Below are 20997 nucleotides of genomic sequence, written 5' to 3'. Positions count from 1 at the left end.
GATTTGCAATAGAAAGACAAGACAACTTGCAAAAGAAAACTGAGGAAAATCATAACTGGCATTTGGTATCAAGACAATAAGAAAAGTTGAAAATGTTTATAGGAGATCACCATTTTCATTTCAGGTGTCTTTCCAAATCAATTCCATATAAAACATTTAAAACTGAAGAGGTTGTTTCCATATAACACTTTGGTTTCAGCGAAACCCTGCTTTTGGCTGGAGAATCTCAAAGTGAAAATTCATGGCTGAAGCTCTTAAAGATATGCTTGGTATGCACATCTTATCTGTAAGTCTCTAAGTGCTCAAAGAAGTAGCTGGTGCTGTTCCCAACTGTCCCATAAGGCACAGTAAATGAAAGTGATTTATTTGACAAAGAAATGTAAGTAGTAAAGGTGTGGCAGCTGGGAATTACCTATGTAAGGCTGATTTTATTCCTCTCCTAAGGCAGCTTGAGCTCTATCTTTTAAAAGGAGTTACTGTTATGATCTACTATGATGGGATGACTATTTAGTTAGCCTAGCTATGCCACAGGGAAGTTGTGGGGCCCAAAGCAAGTAGCTCACGTAAAATTATCCCATACATAGAACAGGGCTGCACTGTGCCGCTCTAACTCCTTACAACGCAATTTCACAGAGACCCTGTATGCAACAGGCTTCACGTGTGCCCACCAGAGAGCCTGTGCTCCTGTCAGCTGCTCGAGAAAGATACAGACCCCCACGATGGTTACAAATGGCCAGAAGCCATCTTGGCTGGTAACGGCATGGTGGCTTTACGGGACACCCTTGATGTCAACCATTTGCCTGGGTGAGTAGGCTGAATTCATCAAACTTCTGCATAGCATTGGTAAGATATAACTGGGGATTAAACCTTGTTCCAGTATAGAGCCCATCCTGAAGAAACCAGGTCCTTTAGCAAAAACTAGCTGAAAATGAAATCCATGCTCAGGCGTACAGAGACTTTTGTGTTTTCCTCATTTTATGTTTTCCTAATTTGTATTTTCCTGATACAGTCTTGAATTACTTACATAAATAACAATCCTGGATGCAGCCCCATGTTTGCAATTCAGCTGTTAAAACTTGCTCTTGTGATAATCATCTGGTTTTGCTTGTGTAGCCTCTCTAAGGAAAGGAAGAAAATGCCTTTTAAGCCCAAGCATTTATCTTGTCAAGGCAGGCCTGCTTTACTGACAAGAGTAAGCCAGTGCTGTGCATGAGGCAGGCTTTGGAGGTCCAACAGCAAGCCGGTCCTGGATGGCTTTTGCTAAAAGTCTTAACAAGACTTTCCTCAAAGCTCAACGGCCAGGAAACAGAGGAGGTCTCAAACCTCTGCAGAGCTTTTCTACACTCTGTGAGGTCGCTAGAGGAAGGCTTTCCCAGCCAGGCAGATGCAGGATCAAGCACTGACTGCTCCCAGGTTACCACAAGCTTCACAGAAGATCATCAATCCATACACCACAGACAGACCCTCAGAATGGCCCAGTGTGTGAGAAACTACAAGATCTCAACTTGGTTCGTTTTTTTTAGGAGGGTGTTCTCTTTTTGCAATGAAGTAAAGTCCTGTTCAAAGTGAATTTTGAGTCTCCTAATTAATGTAAAGGAATTGCAGCTTGGATTACCCTGTGAACACCTTTGGTGTCTAACGGTATTTTTCTACATGTGCTTACTACGGATGAAATATTAGTCATATTGAGAACACTATTGCCTTGGTGGCCGGGTGATGCAGGGTACAGAGAGCGACCCTAAGGTACAATTGAGCCCAAGCAAGATTTGGCTGATGGAGTTGCATCCCTGTGTAGGCTAAGGTTACAACTGGAGCGCAATATTGCAGTTGCAAGGCAAGGTGCAGCACTCTCCAAAGGGAAATTGCAGATTGACATTATCAGAAAAAAAGGCCCTATGTTTGTAAATATATCAATAAAGATAATAATAATAGTAATAAGATTTATGATAGCTCATGCAGAAAATGTTTCTCAATTGCTCAGGGTGACTTGTTAGATATAAGATACTGCACAAGAGAATGAATCATAAAATAATCTTAGCAAAATTTTTAAAAACCAAACTCTGGGGACTTCTTGTTTATAAGCAGTATGAATATCAGAGAATGAAAATGCACTTGCTGCAAAAGCCATGAACATACACGACAGCTGGTCAGCCCATGTCAATCCAGTTGTTCATATAGCTCTGCTGACTAGGTCAGCAGACTAAAGGTGGATGAAAATGCACTGCCAAACATTTGTTAGCTTCTTCTTCCACTAAGAAAACCATTTGTGTCTTGGCTGAAAGTGGCATATTTTTATTTTTAGCTCTAATGCCATAGAATTATTTGCTTTATCAATGTCCTACTGCTAACATCATTGCTTCAAGTAGCAATGAAGATTCAGTAAGAAATATTTTCAGATGCAGAAAGTGCACTACCGTCTACCCACATTGATAACGTATCTTCCTTTCAACAGGTGATGCTGGTATGAACCAGGAGGGACTATCCACAGATAGTGGAAAGAAGAAAGCATTTGCTTTCATGTAAACACCCAGTTTGTACACTGTGAATGAAAAAGCACGTTGAGGGTAAGTCATCACTTCAAATCACAGACTCCTTAACAAATGTTTCCAATAATATTCACATGTTTGCCATAGGAATATCAGAAATAGTATCAGAATTACACAAGATACTTAATTTTGTCAACTTTGAATACATCTCCCTCTCAGATATCACAAATTACCCTGGCATTGAATGTGAAGATTGTTTATAGTTTTAAGTTACTTAAGGATGACACAGATGGGCAAGACGCAGAAACACCCACGGTGACCGAACAATACTCATCTTTCTTTCACAGTGTGATAATGTGTTCTGTGATACCATCTCACAAATGCTAATATTTGTGACAATATGCATTCATCCACAGGTGAGTTATAACAAAAACTGATGACAAATCCTTCAGTCATAAATACATGGCTGAGCATTCAAAAAGCGAGGAAGAGGATTTTATTCTTCAACAAACACTGGCTCTCAAATACCTGACAATGCCTGAGTTCATAGTGGATTTCAGCTACAAAGTTGCTTTAACTTGATTTGACTGTTTTCTCTGAGAAAAAAAATAAAAGCTGAGTTTTTAGAAAACTGTAACTGTTCTTGTAGGATCAAAACTTGGCAAGAAGCTGGATATAGACAGCTGAGCGAGGGCTACAGTCTACTGCCATGTGCATGAGTACATTTGAAGTAATCTTTTCAAAAACATTTAATATCCAATTCCAAACCCGTATTCTCTCAATGTTTTGCAGTTTGTTGTGCCCATCTCTGCCTCATCTGTGGCAACAAAAAGAACGTGTGTAAACAGACCTGGACAGTTTGCAGGCACCAGCATATTCCACTAAGGGCGAGCTTCAAATGATATTTGTTATAATGTAAATATTAAAAAACCACCATGCATAAAAATTTATATGTCACAGTGTTGTAGACATCAATCACATGGCATTTTAAACATTACATTTAGGTGAAGGATAACGGAATTTGTGGATAGTACAAATGTGGACTACAAGGGAAGATACATGATATTCTAAGGAAATGGTGGTTCCCTATAGTGTCATTTACAAAAAATACTTGAGATTGTCCCTTATTTCCAAGCCAATACAGCAGCCGAGGTGTCTTCATAGCTGGCTTTAGCTTTAAGTGACATTCAAATTCAAAGGGCAAATCCATAAAAATGTCTCCTGCTCTATCAGAGACTTGTTGAACGCCCCTGATGGGCCTCTCACGACCACAGGGATATTTGGCTGTGTCTGTAAGTATGGGAAAGCCTCTGGCAGGATGCTTCAGCTGGTCAGAATTGCACTGGCTAGAGAATGAGCAAAGCAGCCACACCACTGCTAATCTACCACCAGGCTACTAAACTATCTCTGAGTAGATAAGGCACTGTGTCACTTTAACCCATTCAAGTTGCTTTCGTTACGGAGCTACTACCTCTTCATGGGGCTGCAGCTCATTGCTGTGGATGTTTCAGTGTGCTCTTCACTGAAAGCACAGCGCCTCTTCCTGCACTTCCCTGTACGTGTATAAATTCAATGTAAATTATTAATTTACTTAGTGCATTATTTATTTATGAATATTAATTCAGCCACATGCTGTGGAGTTTGCAGTTCAGTATGGATCTCACATTTCACTGTGAAAGCTGCAATATAGCAGACAATCTCTGTGAGTAAATGAGGTCAGTACTTGGATGGAGACCCCTCTGACAAAATCCAGTATGAGAGCAAAGGATACTTTGCCTCCTCTGTGCTTAACTGTGTTTCACAGAAACCAGCTTCAATCTGCAAGGGGTGCAGCTCCTTCCAGATGTAAACATGCCTGGGTCCTAACAAAATACTAGGCTGTAGCATGTGTTTGTTCAAAGGCAGAATGCTACAAGCGCAGCTGTATCACTTCTGAGCTGACAGACAGAAAACTCTGCCCTGCACTTGGCTGGGTGGCCTCCTGGGGCACGGCGAGATGATGGCTCATCTTTACATAGCTCTGACAGCGCGTTGCAGACAGGCTCTGACAGGCCCTGCGCAGTCAAAGTACAGCTAGAGCCATGCACAGGGAGTGTTTGTAAGGCACAGTCAAATCAAAGCTCAGGTTTTGTTCTCCCACTAAGGCTATACCCAGACCAATTTATATTTTAAATGGTAAACCTTGTTTATTTTCCCATGCAGCTATGTCCCAAAAGAAGGAGGGAGTGCAGCCACACATTCTTTATTTTCTTAGCTTTATATCAGCTAGAGGAATTTTTTTTTAATTGTAAAAAATAAGGTTTCATTTTCTTTTTAAATGGAGTCTAAGAAAAGCAGCTTTCAACCTCCAGGTGGCAAGGTTCGGAAGCAACCACCCTCCAATGCAAATAGTGCCCTGGCTTGTCTCCTGTGTTCTCCTGCCATAATGCAAATCCCTCAGAAAGGGAAAGGCGTAAACACAGCTGTGAGATCCTCCTGCTGCTGGGGAGTAGCAGGAAGGAAAGCGTTAAATGCCGAGGGTAAACAGCACCAGATTTGTTACCTAGTCAGCAGGGCAGAGAGGATCCCACAGATAAACCCAGCCTGGAAGCTTCTCCCCAGCCCAACTGGTTATTGCCCAGCGGCAGCTCTTACTCACCCGAATTGAGGTGGAGCTCCCTCCCTCCATCCCTCCCTCCCTCCCTGATGTGCGTCTCCTGATTGAAAAGCTTTTCTCAAAACCTCTGCACAGGCGCTTGCAGGTACCAGGGCTCGCTTTCCCAGGAGCTTTGCAGAAGCGCCCTTCGCTTCGCCTTGCTAAGTTGGTGGCAGAGACGGCTGCCCTCCTCCCGCCAGCCTCTCCCTGCCCTGGAAGATGGTGAAGTACGGCCTCGACTACACGCGGTGCAGATGGATCCTACCCCTGCTCCTGGGCATAGGTGTCATCTTCGGTATCATTGCGCTGGCGGGCAGGGGCTGGCTGGAGTCGCAGACCTTGCCCTACGTGCACCAAGCGTCGTTATGGGAGAGCTGCAGGAGGCCCGAGCAGGGCGGGGAATGGACCTGCGAGTCCCTTATGGACTACGGTAAGCGCCCGCAAGGGTGGCGGGGAGCGGTCTCTGAAGCAGTGGGTCACCTCCATGAGCTCATCTTCCCTTGGCTCTCTTAACCGTATTAGCTGGTATCTGGCAATTATGTACAAAGTTATGGGCAATAGGGACCATCAAGGAAATACATCAAGGCTTTTGACTAACAGGATGAAGAAGAAAAATGCCCTCACTGTGTAGAAAGAAACCTGGTTGCTTTAGATTCTGGGCTGCACAGTACAAAAACCCACACATGGTAATGTACCAGTGCAGGCAATATTACACCATTTAAGATTTTCTTCCTCTTCTAGAAGAAGCTAGTAACCTCTTCTCACTAGTCATGGCTTTCCAAAACTTAACACCTACTGCTAATCAAATGTCCAAACAGCAAGTTGTGTGGGTAAGCCTGGCATTAGTGTGATAAGCCAGTCCTGAATGCCAGCAAGAAATGTGGAGGTAAAAATGTAAGATGGTAGGAAGATATTCCCAGGGAGTGTCAGGCTGCAGAATGCTGTCCTGAAACTGCTCTGGTAGGTGGGTCGTGTGAAAAAGCCTCCTTGCGATTATGAAAGAAAGCTTTAAAAGATGAAAGGATTTCTTGTTTGTACTGAGTCTTGGTTGAGTATGCTATAAACATGTTGACCCAGGTGCAACCTTCAGCTTGAAAAGATGTAAACCACTGAGTCTGGAAGAGTAGGCCAAGAGAAGGATCACTCTAGATGTGTCCTGTTTCTTTCTTTTCCGTTCTTTTTTTTTTTTCCTCCTGTATATCTGCTACTGGCCACAGCCTGAAACAAGTTATTGTGAGTGATGAGCTGCTAGCCTGAGCCAGGAGGAAAGTTCAAGCATTCTTACAATTTATGCTAATTAAAATTAAAAGGAAGAGTGTTTTCTGTAAGGCTCAGAATCTTAGCTGGTCTTGATGAAAATGTAAAAACACTTGCAGAAGCAATCTCAAGGATCACTTATTACAGCTTTTCAGAATTGTTCCTGAAAGTTTATAATCTACAGTCAAACTCTACTTTCTATGCACAAAATTCAGCTGTAATGAGTTAATTGTAGCAGGCTTCTGGGAGCGTAGTGCTCCAGGACAAGACTGGCTCCATTCAGCATCACGCCCAGTCCTGCGCTGGAGAGCAGGAGAGAGACCATGATGCAAAGGGTTTCTCAGTCCTGAGTTTCCATGAAAAGTGAGCCCACCTCCTGGTCTCCAGGTTAGGCACTACCTGTGTCATGAATGCCAGCTTTAACTGGACAGAAAATATTAAGAAGTTTCACCTTGTTTCTAAGTTCTACATGGTTGTTAGAATTTCACTTCCTTTCTTATCCTGCCTCACTCTTAGGTGCTTAAATTCTTCCCACTGGACAGCATCTACAGACAAAGCAGGGAGGTCATCCTCTGTATGGACTATCCTGCAATGTTTGGGGTTACCAGGAATCACATCCGCAACAAGTCCAGCACTTCTAATACAGAAATGTTGGATTTAGTACACACATGCAGAATATTCTCCAGTGTGTACATTGAAGAGTCAGCTGATGCTTCTGAAAGCATTACAAACGCTGTTCATGTGCTGCATGACTGCATTATCCTCTCAATGGGCATACATCTATCGTTTGACCTCTTCAAGCTTCCTAAATACCCAGGAAACGTAAGCAAATCCTCAAAATCCTCCTGGACCAAATTTCCAGGCGGAAAAGGATTATATGCCTGGGACAATGGAGTCATTATCCAATTGGAGAATACGTAAAATCTGTACGTAAAAAATGTTTGCGTAGGCGAAGTGACAGTGGATTATGCTGCCAGGCTCCTGCATCTGCGAGATTATGCCATTACAATGTATAATTTGGCCAATGCAGGCATGGGTTACCACTGGCCCATAAGAGGGCTGTAGATCTGACCGTTAAGGATGCAAACTCATGTCACTGTCCTGGTCTTTTCCAGCCCCTTCCTTCAGAGACCTTCTCTCCTGAAGTGGGATGTGTTCAGATCCAATCCTGTCCTCTGGTTTTCCTATCATTCTGTTGTTGCTGAGTTGATGTGGGGTTGGGACTTTTTCTTCTGGGGCTCCTGCCTTTTCTCATGCAGGGTGCAGGTGCCTGATGCTGGTCTTGGATTGCACTCAAAAGACCAGGCCATGAGACAGCATCTCACTTGTGAGCATGCAGGTCTTGTGTTGAGTCTGATTCTACCTGCCTCAGTGCTGAAACAGGGTTTTAATAATTCTGAGATTACATTTATCCACACTGCTCCAGGAAGGTCATAGAAAGCAAGCATTCAGCCTCATGTTCTGGGGGATGTTTAACTTTGTATTGTGCCAAGCTAAACACAGTGCTGGATAAACAAAGTATAATTACACGCCTTCCTGAGCACAGAGACAAAAGATGTGATGTAAATAGAAAGGACAGCAATGTTTTACATCTTTCCTGAGACGAACTTTCTCCTTCTCCCCTCTATTCCACAGTTCCCATCTCCTTTCCTCTGGGCTTTACTCTCAGCTTCCCTGCCTATTCTGCCACAGGCTGGGTAGGTTCTGAAATTCAGTCTTCCTGCGCCAATGGTTTCACTGACATACGTGATATACATGTGTACCCCAGCAGCTGCCAGCAAATATTCTCAACACGGCTTGGACAGTGTAGCTGTCTTAATCCACTACAGACATCTTCATCCTGTCATAATTAGATATAATTGTAATGTTCTTGCAAGTTGTTCAATATAATGTGCAAATTCAAATCAAATTCTCCACCTGCAATGTTTTTAATTCCCCTTGAATCTCTGCTGTTTTGCTTAAAGTAGAATCATATAACAATTTGGGTGGGAAGGGACCTTTAAAGGTCATCTAGTCCAACCCCCCTGCAGTGAGCAGGGAAATATACATGGGAAATATCTGTATATATACATACACAGACAGAAGACAAAAAGCCAGCATTGTTGAGGTCAGTCAGTTTGGAAAGGAAGAAGGTTGAATATTCCATTGGTTGCACCAGTGGAGTTTGGTATCTCTGAATGGTTGCTTGAGTTGGCAGAATTCAAAACCTCACAGGGAAGACAAGATGCCTATACATTTTTTTTTTGAAAGCCAGGAGTATAACTCCAATAGTGCAGTTATCTTGTGTGAAAGCACCTACACACTCTAGGTCTTTTCCAAAGTTTATGAACTCTGTGGAAAGTGAGAATATGAAGAAATAATACATTCTGTTATCTTCTCCAAGAGTTCAGATTTTCTACTTTAAACATATGACACTCATCTAGACTTTATCAGAAGTCTTTCACTTTTCAAGCATATTTAGCTCAAATAAATAAAGCTTTCTAGGAAAAAAAAATCTCATGCATTAGGACACTTACCAGAAACGAATGGATTTTAAGATGAAGGACTGAAATGCAAAGTGTAGCTCTGCAATGTTCTGGCACTTGGAACAAATAAAGATCTCAAGGTTATAACATACTCAAACCTTTACAAAGACAGAGACAAAGACGTTTTGGATAGATAATGAACAAAATGTGGAATGTATCTGTCTGGGACATGACTGAGCTTGCAAAGAAAATGCAGAGGTTAAATCCCTTCATGAAGCTGGTACACTTTGTTTTTCTTGATTTTTGGCTATATAACCTTTCTTAAACAAGGTGTGTCTCACAGACCTGAAACACTTTTTCTGTGTGTAATTTATTCTACTGCAGGCTTTGAACATGTTTAAACATGCGTAGGTTTTGTTGGGAGAAAATAACTGATTTTATTTTATAGGTCCCAATGTGATGCATGGTAAGATGAAAAAATCATGGCTACACTTGTTCCACTTTATGTTCCACCTGTCCCTGCAGCTCTTCCGTGTACAGATGCTGCCATCAAAATAACTGCAAGCTTAAGGCTCTAAATTTAGGTTGAAGTGGCTGGCTCATTTGCATGGTGCAAATAGAGATCTTGGGAAAAAAGTCAGGAAAAGACATTTCCACATGACATTTGGAATCCAGTTCTTCAGTTATTTTCACATCACAGTATTCAACTACAGCTTTTTCCTAAGATGTGTGGAGGGTTTAGTGTCTGTGGAGATTAGTGGAGGGATGAAGTTTTTTTTTCATCTGGAAAGTATACCTTCTTGCATCTTGTTTCCCAGGCAGGTAATGGATGACTATATTCTAGCCCATTCCAGATTTATCTTGGTCTATAAATATTAATGCAATACTACAAGATAGGATGGCTAGTATAGTGTGATTACAATGGACAAAAAAATACTTCAAATATGGCAGCACATGAGCATGTCTACAGGATAAGTGAACAAAGGGAATATTGCAAACGGTAATACTCTCTTGAGGAAAGAAATATTCTAATTGAGTCTCATAAGAACCGCTTTGGAGGAGCAGATTTTCTTCCCTATTTTGCCTATATTAGGCTCTTGGGTCCAGAGAATCTTTTGCTACCATGAAGCATCATTTATTATTCTGGAGGAATAACAAAATGGAAATCACTTGCTAAAAATACCCAGCTAATGATACTACGGTGAGGCACACGGTGTAGTTGGGAGCAGTCTCTGAGCAGCAAAAGATCTCTCTTGGTAGGACACCTACCACTGGCCTTGCACTGCTGGCCCCACACCTCTCCCTCTGGAAAACTAACTTCTCCAGCAGACCAGTGACTCATCACACCCGGGGCACAGGACAGAGCAGACACCAAGTTTTCCCATTGCCACGCTGCCTACGTAAAACTGTTTTGCCTTCCCCCATGTTCCCATCACATCTGACAGCCAGCAGCTAATCCCAGGTGTTGGGAAGCCCTCACTTGCCTCAAGCTGAAGCAAGTGCCCTGAGCAGAGTGGCATGGGGATATTTCCAGAGGGACAGCCCCTCTCAGGAGGGCCTAGGAAGAGAAGCTGTCCCAGCCACTCTTTGGCATCCCAGGGTGTCTGCACATAAGGATAGAAATTAAGCAAACAAGTAACTGTGCTTTTGATGCAGGTACCATCTCAAGTCACGGGGCCTTTATTGCAGACTGTCCCTGAAGTCAAGGCTCTACACCTAAAGGCTTTCCGAATTTTATAAAATTCAAGTAGATTTGGAAAAGTGTCCTTGCAGCTGGGAAACAAAGGCTGAGGATGTTTCTGAGCAGTCCAAGGAAGCCCATGGGAGAGCCTGGGATGGAGCACAGCTCTATGCTCTGTGCAGTGCTTGGATTATAGGACAAACTTTGACTCCTTTGACACAGGGTGAACTGAAAACGAACGCTTGTTGCTGTTCCTGCTGCATCGTAGCATGAAACAGTTATATTCATATACAATGATTACTGGATGTTTTAATGACAGTGTATAGAGAAGCACATAATCTCCCAAGTCACCGGTCTCCTAAAAGTGTAATGTTAGCTGGGACTAACTAGTGAGAAATAAGGTTACAAGATTAGTTACTTAATAATGTAGAATATTCAATCATTATTCAAAACTTAGAATGATAGAAAATACAGGATCAATTAAATGTATATAGTAATGAAAATATCACAAAGACAGTATGTTTAAGGAACTCTGATGCAAGAAACAAAGAACAAATTTGATTTTTCCCCAGCTTGTAGGAGATATTCTGTTGTTACTGAAGAGATATAAGAGAAGGGAATCAAGCCCAAGAGCGTTAAATTACCATGGCAATTCTAATTCCTCATCTGCAATCGCTAACATGCTTTCCCTTGTAATTGTAGAGTTTGTCCTTTTATATGTTCAGTGGCAGACTCTCTTCTAAATAATAGTTATGCTCTTCAACAATTAACTCTGTATACAGAGAGCAATTGCAGATGGCATCCCACTCTTTGTTATCCAACCTCTCTTTAATAATTACAGATAAACTGGGTGGAAAAATAGCAATTGTGTGGAGGGTTCTCATCTCCCCGTCAGGAGAGATGTTCTACTTGTGTTGAGGACTTTGTGAACATCCTCAACACTTTGCCTCATTAGGGCCTTAAGTCCTTGAGAAGATGTCATTCACAAACATACACATGGGAGGCACCTCTGCTGAAAATGTATGGAAACTTGTGGCTAAACTCTCATTTTTTTTTCACCTCATCTCTTCCTCTAGCTTATTGAGGTAATCTGATACAGCAGGCCTGTGACAACCTCTCCGTAGTCTGAACGGAGATAAGGACTGCAAGATGGATTTTGAATTCCACTGCAGCGTTAAACAGTCAGATTACTTAAGCAGGAAAACAGTTTGATAGCAAAAGAAACAAAATTCTTGAAACACTGGGGTTTTTTTTCCCATTTCCATATCACTTGTCACTGACAGCTTGTGTTGTTCTGAGCAACCTTGAACACGTTGAGTCAGTGAGCATTGCGATGCCATGTTTCTTCTTTATCAAGTACAATTACAAACAAGATCTTGTGGAGTGGCAATGGTAGCTTACGTCCCAAAAGTTTCTGGGTTCCTTCTACTGGTACTGAATCACACACAGTCCTGCTGAAGTACTAATCTGCAATGAATACATCTAGTGTCACCTATTATGCTGAATAAGTACACTGTGCCCAAATCAGGTCCCAAATGTAAGAAGCCTCTGTGCAGTTCATTAACAACCCCATCAGCAATAAGCAGCAAGTGATAAAGACTTTTAAGATGCATTGTAAAAGCTATTTCATTCACAAGAAGAGTAAATAGAGCTTATGATGTATTTTATGAACACAGAGTACTATTTCTGCTTATATGTTGGGTGGTTGGGTTTTTTCACAAATGGTAAAATTTTGTTTCTAACAGAAAATTAGATCCAGATTCACACCTGCTCTCTATCAGAAAGAAACTCCCTTGTGCAAAAGCTGACTTTCAGCAAGGTTTCAGAACAAAGTTTACTCATAGCATGAAAACTGCAGATCAAGAGTGAGAACAAGACTTGGTGCATATGGAAATAAGATGTAAATTTGTTGTTCTTCAGCCTCAGATGGCCCTGGGAAAGTAAAACTTAAAAAGCTTTTTGGAAAGGTTCTACTCTGCTATTTCGATTTAAAGTCCTAGTTCATAGCCCATGTTATCATGAAAGTTGATTCTGTTTAATTCACATTAAATATTTTAACCCGCCTTTAGCTCAGGGGTAGTTAGGGAGCAGGTACATCTTGCTACTCTGATTAACTGAGCTTATGTATATGTACTGATTAATCAAGACCTTACCTGTTTTACTTACCTGCCTCTCCCAACCCCCATATACACATCCAAGTGTAAATAATCCTGCTTTATTTTAAAATATGAGGAAAGAATATGAAGAAAAATGTTATAACATTACAGTGTATAAGACTGAGCTTTAATCCTGAGATGTTCTCAGCGTATGCAACTGCTTCTGAAGATAATGTGAGATAAGGGTAGTCCCCGACCCTCTCATGAGCAAACCTTTAATTTTAAGGCACTGTGTGCACATTATTTTAATAGCTAACTTACTCCCTTGGTGCTCCCTTTGATGATGGCTCTACACCCTCTGCCACTTCTGCCTCTCTAGTGCTAGGTAAGCATCAGGGAGCAGCCCTCATTAATACAATATTTGCAGAAGCTGGCTTCTAAGTCAAGCTTGTACATGCCTGGGCTTATGAAGAGATTAATTTTAACTATTTCTTCAAGATGTAACTGCTCCTCCCCTCAAATTCAAGTAGGAATAGCTTCTAAGCTGAATTGCTTACCTCAGTAAGAGAAGAGGCTCGCCGAAGTATGTAAAGCCTTGGATGCAGGCTTTGCCTGTGTATGTTTGTGAGTGAAGTCAGTGGTGGGGAATGAATAGGTTTTTGCTTTAAAGGAGTTAAAATCCACCAAGCCAAACTAAGCTATCAGCTCAGCACTAAGCAATGGTCAAGATCATATGCTGGTCAAGACCAGATTGCTTTCTGCTAATATTACTGTGTTTTACTGATAGACAGCCTATGCATAAGGTTCTTGCCCTTACTATTGTCATCTAAAATCATTATTATGGGGTATTTGGAAGTCCTGATTCTTTCTCATTTATGTTGGACCTCTACTAATCACAGAGGAACTTTTGCAATGACAGTATCTTACTGTGAACCTTAATAGATTATTCTCTTCTTCCATGGTTGTCTCTTAAGTAGTGTCAAGGTAATAGCTGGTTCCTGCTCACATAAAAATGGCTTGCATGTTATGAGATAATACTCTGTTATTAAACGAAAAATCCATATTAACTGTCAATGAATTCTGAAAAAGTAATGCTAGGGAAAAAAGAACAGAGTTATCAAAAAGGATGCCAAAGAGAAGGACCCAAAATTTTTTATTCCACTCCAAATGATATAAACTCACACAAAAAAAAAAAAAAACCCAGAGAAAAACATCCAGTATTGACTTCCCAAGGGAAAGATGTTCAGAGAATGCAGTTCCTTTAAGAATGATCCAGATGCAATGTAGAAGCTCAGAGAATAATACACACCCAGTCATGCCTTTGATTTTTTTTCCTCGTTTCATTCTGTTCATAAATTATCCATGACTAACATGTGAGTTTCTTCATTTGTATAGCCTTCCTTTGAAATTATTTTCAGTCGATAGCTTTCAGTCTGCACATACAGTTTATTCATAAGAAGCTGCTTTTAATATTTTCTGATTTATCTTGCTTGTGCACAAACACACGCACAGTGGTATTTCAATGCCAGTTCATATGATCAGCAAACAGTTGTGGAGATTTCAATGTTCACTTGTTTTCAAAAAAAAAAAAAAGCACAGGAATTTCCCATAGCTGGTATGTTACAGAGTCATAATTTGCAGAAGACAGGATTTTGCACTGTCCATTGTTGCACCGGTAACACAGGGAATTCAGAGTTCTGGATGACAGTGAGTTGCATATACATCAAGAGCTCGTAACCCTTCAGCTGATAAATTGAGATGTGGATTAATGATTTTGATGGGCCATCTTAAGATTCAAGTTAAGGAGAACACATATTCTCCTGTGGACATGCTCACTTTTACCTGGAAACTTTCTCAGGGAGAACAAACCAAAATGAAATAGACAAAACCTGGCCAAAGCAGTTCCTTTTCAAAGTGAAGCATGCGCTGTGCAGAGGTCACCACACCCTGATGAAGAACGTCAGGTTGAGAAACCTGAATGAGTTCAGCTTTGTTTCCAAAATAATGCTCTTTCCCTTTAATCAGAGAGATGTAAAACAGGTTGAGCTCTGCAAACTCAACCTAGAAACATCCTCATTACGTACAACACAGGGATGAATCACCACGGCAGATTTCAGTTCTTGTAAGAATTGCTTTGCAGGACTGGAACTAGAACTGCAGGGTTTGTGTTTCTTTCCTTTGGTGGTATGAAGGATAACAGAGCAAAATATTAGTCTGTTACATTTTCTTCCCCTCCCTCCCTGTTTCTTTTGAATTAAAATAAGCATTCCTAAAATTGCTGTACAATTCACTGCAGTGGCTGATATGTTAAAATGATCAGTCAGCAAGAACCTGTAGATAATTGTCGGTGTCTGTGAGCTGGCAATAAACAGTTATTTTTCTTTCCAGTGCTAGTTGTGCTAGCATCAAGCCAGGAGGAAAATTTGGAGAAGCATGTTCTTATTGATCAGACTGGAAGTACTTCTGAACCCGCTGGGTTTGCTTTCAGAAAACGTTACCCAAAGAGAGAGAGTCAGTAGTTCATGTGGTTCGAGGGTACCAGATCAAGAAAGATGACATAGTGAAGGTTTTCCAATGTTTTGAAACATATACACCAGAAACACAGGAATTTGTATTTATCATGGGGGAAGTAGATTTCACATGCTATTTTCAAGGCATGAAAGCTCTTTTTTGAAGGCACTGTTTGGAGCACAAAACACAGCATGCTAAGGAAAAACTAGATCTTGGCTCAACTTACTGCTGAGCAAGGAAGTTTATTTCCTATGTGTGAAGCACAAACAGTGTTTACACTTTTGCAAACTGGAAAATGCATGAGGGAGTAAATTCAGGAAGGCAGGAAACTGGAGACATTCTTGGTACCGGATGTCTAATGAAGTCCATCAGCTTGCCTATGGCTGCAGTTAGCGACAGAATATTCAGACTGTGTTTAGATGGTGCAACACAAGAGGTAGTAGTCATGCTACCTCTAAACCGTGTTGGTTTTAGTAGCAGAGTAATAAAGCCGCATTGTTATTGTGTACTGTCTCAGCTAATTATCTTGCTCATAAGCTACAGTGTGCTCTGTACTGGCATGGGTGGACTTTTTCTGTTCTTTAGCTCAGGAGTCTCCTCACACAGCAGGGAGTTTTAGAAGGCAGACGCTTATTTTTGTTTTCCAGTAGTTACAGATTACTGTGTTCACTGTGGGTAGTCTGGACCCTCACAAATTGATGTACAAAACACTGTAACTAGAAGCACTGTCCTTGCTCTGCTTGAGATAGGCATGGAAATGTGGGTTCCTTTGGCCTGTTTAGGGTAGCAATGTCTTATTTTAAGACAAAATTGCTCAGAAAATTGACAGCTAGAAGGAGTTTTCAAGAGCAAAAGTGTGTTGCTTCCTACAAACCCTTTCATAGTGTTCATTGGTGTTCTTTCATCTGAGAGAGGAGCTGAAAAGGGGAGAAATAAGACTGACATGCAAGTGTTACAGTATCCTGCTGGTATTCAAGGACACTCTCACATAAACACAAGTTTTTTTTTCCTAATAAGCACATTTTCACTCTTAAACAACCAAAACATCACTGCCACTTTGGGGGGCTGAGAAAACAGCTCTCACAAACTGCTGAATATTTTCACACTCAGCCTGATGTCCTGTAACCTGCTGTTCCCTCTCTTTCTGTTTTTGATTTTTTGACAGGTGGGTTTGATCCTTTCAGCATTCAGCTGCCTTCTCTCTCGAGTCAAGTGTACTTTGAGTTAGTGTTGTACCTGCGATCATTCTTCAGCCTAGATTCACATTTTTAGGAAAAAGCTTTGCAGTTAGAACAATTTATTTATGCTTTTGGTTTATGTTAAAGCAAAAATAACCCCACAAACCAATATTGGCATATAAGGAAAGATTTGGGACCAGATTAGCCACTTGTCAGTGTTTTCTGACCAGTTTAATTCTTCTAATTCTGGCATTTTTAAGGAATTATAAGTATTAGTCATATTGGCAAAGACACTAAGCTACTTCAGTGCTCCTGGCTGGCACAAGGCTCCTCAAAAAAAGCCCACAGTGGCTCCTCCGTTCAATCCTATTGCCTTACCTGGAGCTATGTATTGGTTTTCTTACAACGTTGAATGAATTTTTTTCTCTTTTGTAGAAGTAGAGTCACAAAATTGGCTCTTAGGTGACTAAGACAATGCCTCCTAAAGTTGTAAGCGTCCTGCAACAAGCATGCCTCTTCTTGCCATATACCCAATGCCCAGTGGGCTGGGTGCGCACCCAGTCTGCTTTCATACAGTCACAGCACTTGTAACGATACTTCAGGAAAATACCTGGGCAAGCCGGGTGGAGGAGGGAGACGGTGACATGGGCAAGCTGCCACCACACATGGCTGTGTCCACTGGGCAACGCCCCCTGACCCCCCAGCCCGGGTGATGCTCCCACCTTGGGGGGCAGTGCTCTGCCATCAGCTCCTCTTGGAAGCAAGGCTGAGCTTTGGCAGACCCTCTGCTGCCCGCAGCAGTGGTGGTGGCAGTGGGTGAGATGAAAGCCCCCAGGTCCTGAGACGCCCCAGCACTTCCCAGGGGGGTGGCTTTGTGCTTAGTCTGCTCTGGGAAAGACCACCCCTTTGCCCAGGAGTTCTGCACCTAACCACAACCAGCTGTGCACCTAACAAAAACCATCACCTCTAGAGGTCCTTGTCATTTCACTCTTTTACTGGAAGTTAGAACACTGTGTCCAGGAGCAGTGAGGTCACCTCTGCTAAGCAACTTCTCTTATGGCCAGGTGCCTCTTTTTTTTTTGCTGTTTTAGAGGGGTGGCAGAGAGGCTGGGAGCAGGGCCATCCTCAACAGGGTAAATTGAGCTGTGGTAGTATGAGAAGTTCCTCTTTGTGGCTGTTTGCTTTGATGCTCTGCCTGAGGTGCTGCCTTACCACCTATGCCTCCACATTGCATGCTCTACCTCCAAGCCTCCTGTAAACTCCCCAAGGGAAGAGTTTGGGCTAAAATCCTGAGCTAAAAGCTGAGATGTAGGCACATCTTTGCTGTCCCTTTGAGTGTTCTCAGGCAGATACCTGTTTACAGGAAAAATGATACAGTTGAAAAGCCGTATAAGCAGACAGAAACTTTTTGGCATATGGAAGAAAAAGGACATGGCATAAAACTGAAAATGTAGTGCAATAGCTTGAATGGAGCATGGATCGTAAAGCAAGGGGAGGATGATGAAAAGCAAACAAAAAAGGAAATTGATTTTGATGGGCTAATAGGAAGAAAAGTAGAGCTGGAAAATCCTGATCCATTTTTCCAGTCTAATAGCAGAGGTGGTTGTGGGGCCTGGAGGAAGAGAGGTTGAGCACAAGGGTGTCACTCACCAGAGACAGGACGGTGGCTTTCACGCCTACCTGACACTGGCCAGGGGGAAGGTAGGGCACTTTGCATGTTATTACTTGTGTGCTCGAAGCAAACAAATTGGCAGATTACTGGATATCAAAAATATTAACTTGCTCAGTTCCATTGGGAATTTTCACTGAACAGTATGCGCTACATTTAAGTTGAGTTATAATTGTTGTCAGGGTTGTTTGGGCTGTGATAATTTTTCGGCACTGCTGCTGTATATATTTGGTTAGAAGCCAACACCTTACAAACACAGTGCAGGCGAGGGGTTGAAGTCGGTAGATGCCCAGCAGACTTTAACTGATGACTCCATTTACATACACAATTTAAGACGTGTCAAAGCGGGCTTTTTTTTCTATCTCTTTCAGCAGTAGTTGCCCTTCAAGACTTAAAATATTGGATAAATAATACCTTTTTTCAGTTGTTATGCCAATATAATATGCTCAGATCTGACATGTTACAACATAAAGTTATATAACTTGAAAATGAAAGCATTAATATCTTGAACAAGCTTTTCAAAATGAAATGGTTCTGACTTTACATCAAAAGCAGAGGTCAAATTTCCCTACAAGACAGATTCCAAATCTTTAGCTCCATTTAGGACGCAGAATTAAGCAAAGGCTGAAAAGGCAGAAACCACAGAATTTTGACATTTATGAACTATTGCCATCCCTTTAAATTTGCATGTCAGAGTGGTAGTGCTTGTATAAAAATCTTTTTTTAAAGGAAGAATGTAATTAATTTCAGGGACAATCTAATTCTTCTTGTCCTTGCAAGCTGCTGCTGGTTTTATGGCATCTGCTGAGGCAATGACATTTGTTATTGAAGGAGAGTGTCCATTCTTTACATTCCATCTTTACAGTCATTTTTATCTCAGTTCTTAACTGTTAAATCTGAAGAGGAAGCTGGCATGCAAGCCTCGTTGCATTTTCTATGAGAGGTCAAAGCTGGCATTTTTATGCATTCTGCACTTGGTGAATGATTTCTTGTGGAACTAAAATGTTCTCCCATGAGAGGAGAGAAAGCTCCCATGCTTTCCTTCTTTGAAACTGACCTTCTTTTCACATTTGCTTAAAATTAATATTTCATTATGAAATAAAGAAAAATAATGCTAAGGATTTTTTTTTTGTTGTTCCTTTCTAATGTACCTTCCTTCTGATTTCAGCTTGGGGAAGAGCTGCTGCTGCCACATACCTGGTCGGCTTTATACTTCTAGTCATCTGCTTTGCTCTGGCCATCATAGCATTTGCCATTGACACGCTTCGGTTCAACTTCATACGAGGGATTGGAGGCTTGCTTTTTGTGGCTGGTAAGGCAATATATGAGGTTATCTTTTGCTTGTGCAGGTGTGTCCATACTGGTATCTCCCTCAGCTGATTCTATACCCAGGTCTTTGCCTGTGTGCACTTGAACTCTCAGTGAAAAATAACATAAAGTCTGTCAGAGCAGTGGATCAATTTTCAAATCCTCCTAAGCATGGGTGGGTTTAGCTACAGGTATTACAGAGGCAGGCAACATGATGTAAGTATTTTTTGTTTTCTCTTGTTTCTTCAGCTGTGTTCTCCATCATGGGCCTGGTCATTTATCCAGTGAAGTTCTCAACTGAAATCGAAATGACAGGAATCAATATGTTCAGCTGGGCCTATGGCTTTGGCTGGACCACCGCCATTATGGAAATATGCTTGGGATTCTTCTTCTGCTGCCTTCCTAACTATGAAGATCAGATCTTGGGTAACGTGAAGCCCACATATTTTTACTCTTCCCCATAAGCACCAGGAAAAATGCGTTCATATTCCAGAGATATCTGACAGACCAGCTGTGTTTTCCAGAATATCATCATCGGATGTTAATAGAAAAGGCTGGAAACTTTTCAAATGTGTGTAGAAAAAATGGTAGTGGCATTCTGCAATAAAGTTATCTACTCTATTTTGGACTTTCATATCTGATGTGGGTTAGTTAGATAAAGTCTAAATGTTAAAAAAACCTTGTATTTCCTCATTCATTCCCATGAGTGGAGTGTGTGTGGATTACATGGCATCTTAAATGCATTTATATTTCTAATTAAATTCAGAAAATCTTTTTAAACTGCCAGTAAACAAAATAACATATATTATCTTCCCAAAGAAAAGCAGCTCACAAAATTCCCATTTTGTATGTATCATTTTTAACCTGAACATTTTGCACATTTTTCAAGAAGCCAAGTACCTTTATCCACTGACCGCCAAAGAAGCAAATTAGTCAGCCAGCACTTCATAGCTCTGCTTTCATTCTTCATTCATTCATTTAAGGCATAGGGACTGGGTAAGAAAAGGACAAGAGAAAGCCCCCTACCAAAGCCAGGATCTTGACATTTACCCATCCATGTGGAATGTAAGTATTTCTTTCTGAATATTTGTGAGAGTAAGCAAGGACCATCAGTAAACCCTTAAAAATCCTGGTGTGCCACTGCTGGGTCGGCACAGAGCAGGCAGAGGCAGAGGGGATTTGAAGCCACCCCTGCAACCTACATACTTGGTTTGAAGAGGCTCCTTTTACCTGCTGTATCAAAAGCTATGGCTTTAAAAAGTGCTGTTATACCAGTTCAAGTCTTTTATCTGGTGTAAAAGGGTCAGGAAGGACTTAGGCAGAGGTATGATTCCCCTACACATCGGGAATGGACCTGGAGCACTGTAAATACAGGTGTCAAACATTTGTTAAAAGGTCCCTTTGTCATTGGTTTGCCGTTCATAAGTATTTTAAAAGTGGAGAGTGTATACTGTTGTACGTAAGTGTAAAATGCATAAATAGCCCTTACAATCTTATACTTCGGCTCTCATAGAGAAAAGCGCATCATAAAACACCTTTCAGTATCCAATACACAACAGTGCTGCAAGCCTGCATACACTGCAAGCAATGAAGTGTACTCAAGTCTCTGCTGGTTTCTGCCTTGTTAATCCTAACTTTATAATGTTCCATTTCTTAAGTGAAAAAATGGGTAATCCTGCTATGTGGAAAAAGAAGTCTCATTTAAATCCCT

At 41.4% G+C, this 20997-nt stretch overlaps 1 protein-coding gene across 1 annotated transcript; it reads left to right on the top strand.

Annotated features, from left to right (window-relative positions):
- The first annotated feature begins 5340 nt into the window (after positions 1 to 5340).
- On the top strand, positions 5341 to 19848 carry LOC104483032 (p53 apoptosis effector related to PMP-22). Its single transcript, XM_010124694.2, has 3 exons — positions 5341 to 5551; positions 19147 to 19290; positions 19536 to 19848. Exons 1-3 carry the CDS (start codon positions 5341 to 5343, stop codon positions 19748 to 19750), a joined length of 570 nt encoding a protein of 189 aa, XP_010122996.1. The 3' UTR covers positions 19751 to 19848.
- Positions 19849 to 20997: the final 1149 nt, after the last annotated feature.

Source organism: Chlamydotis macqueenii, chromosome 3 (genome assembly GCF_036417535.1).
Source record: "Chlamydotis macqueenii isolate bChlMac1 chromosome 3, bChlMac1.mat, whole genome shotgun sequence".
Taxonomy (NCBI): domain Eukaryota; kingdom Metazoa; phylum Chordata; class Aves; order Otidiformes; family Otididae; genus Chlamydotis; species Chlamydotis macqueenii.
The sequence above is the reverse complement of the archived record's forward strand: the minus strand, read 5'-3'. Positions and strand labels throughout refer to the sequence as shown.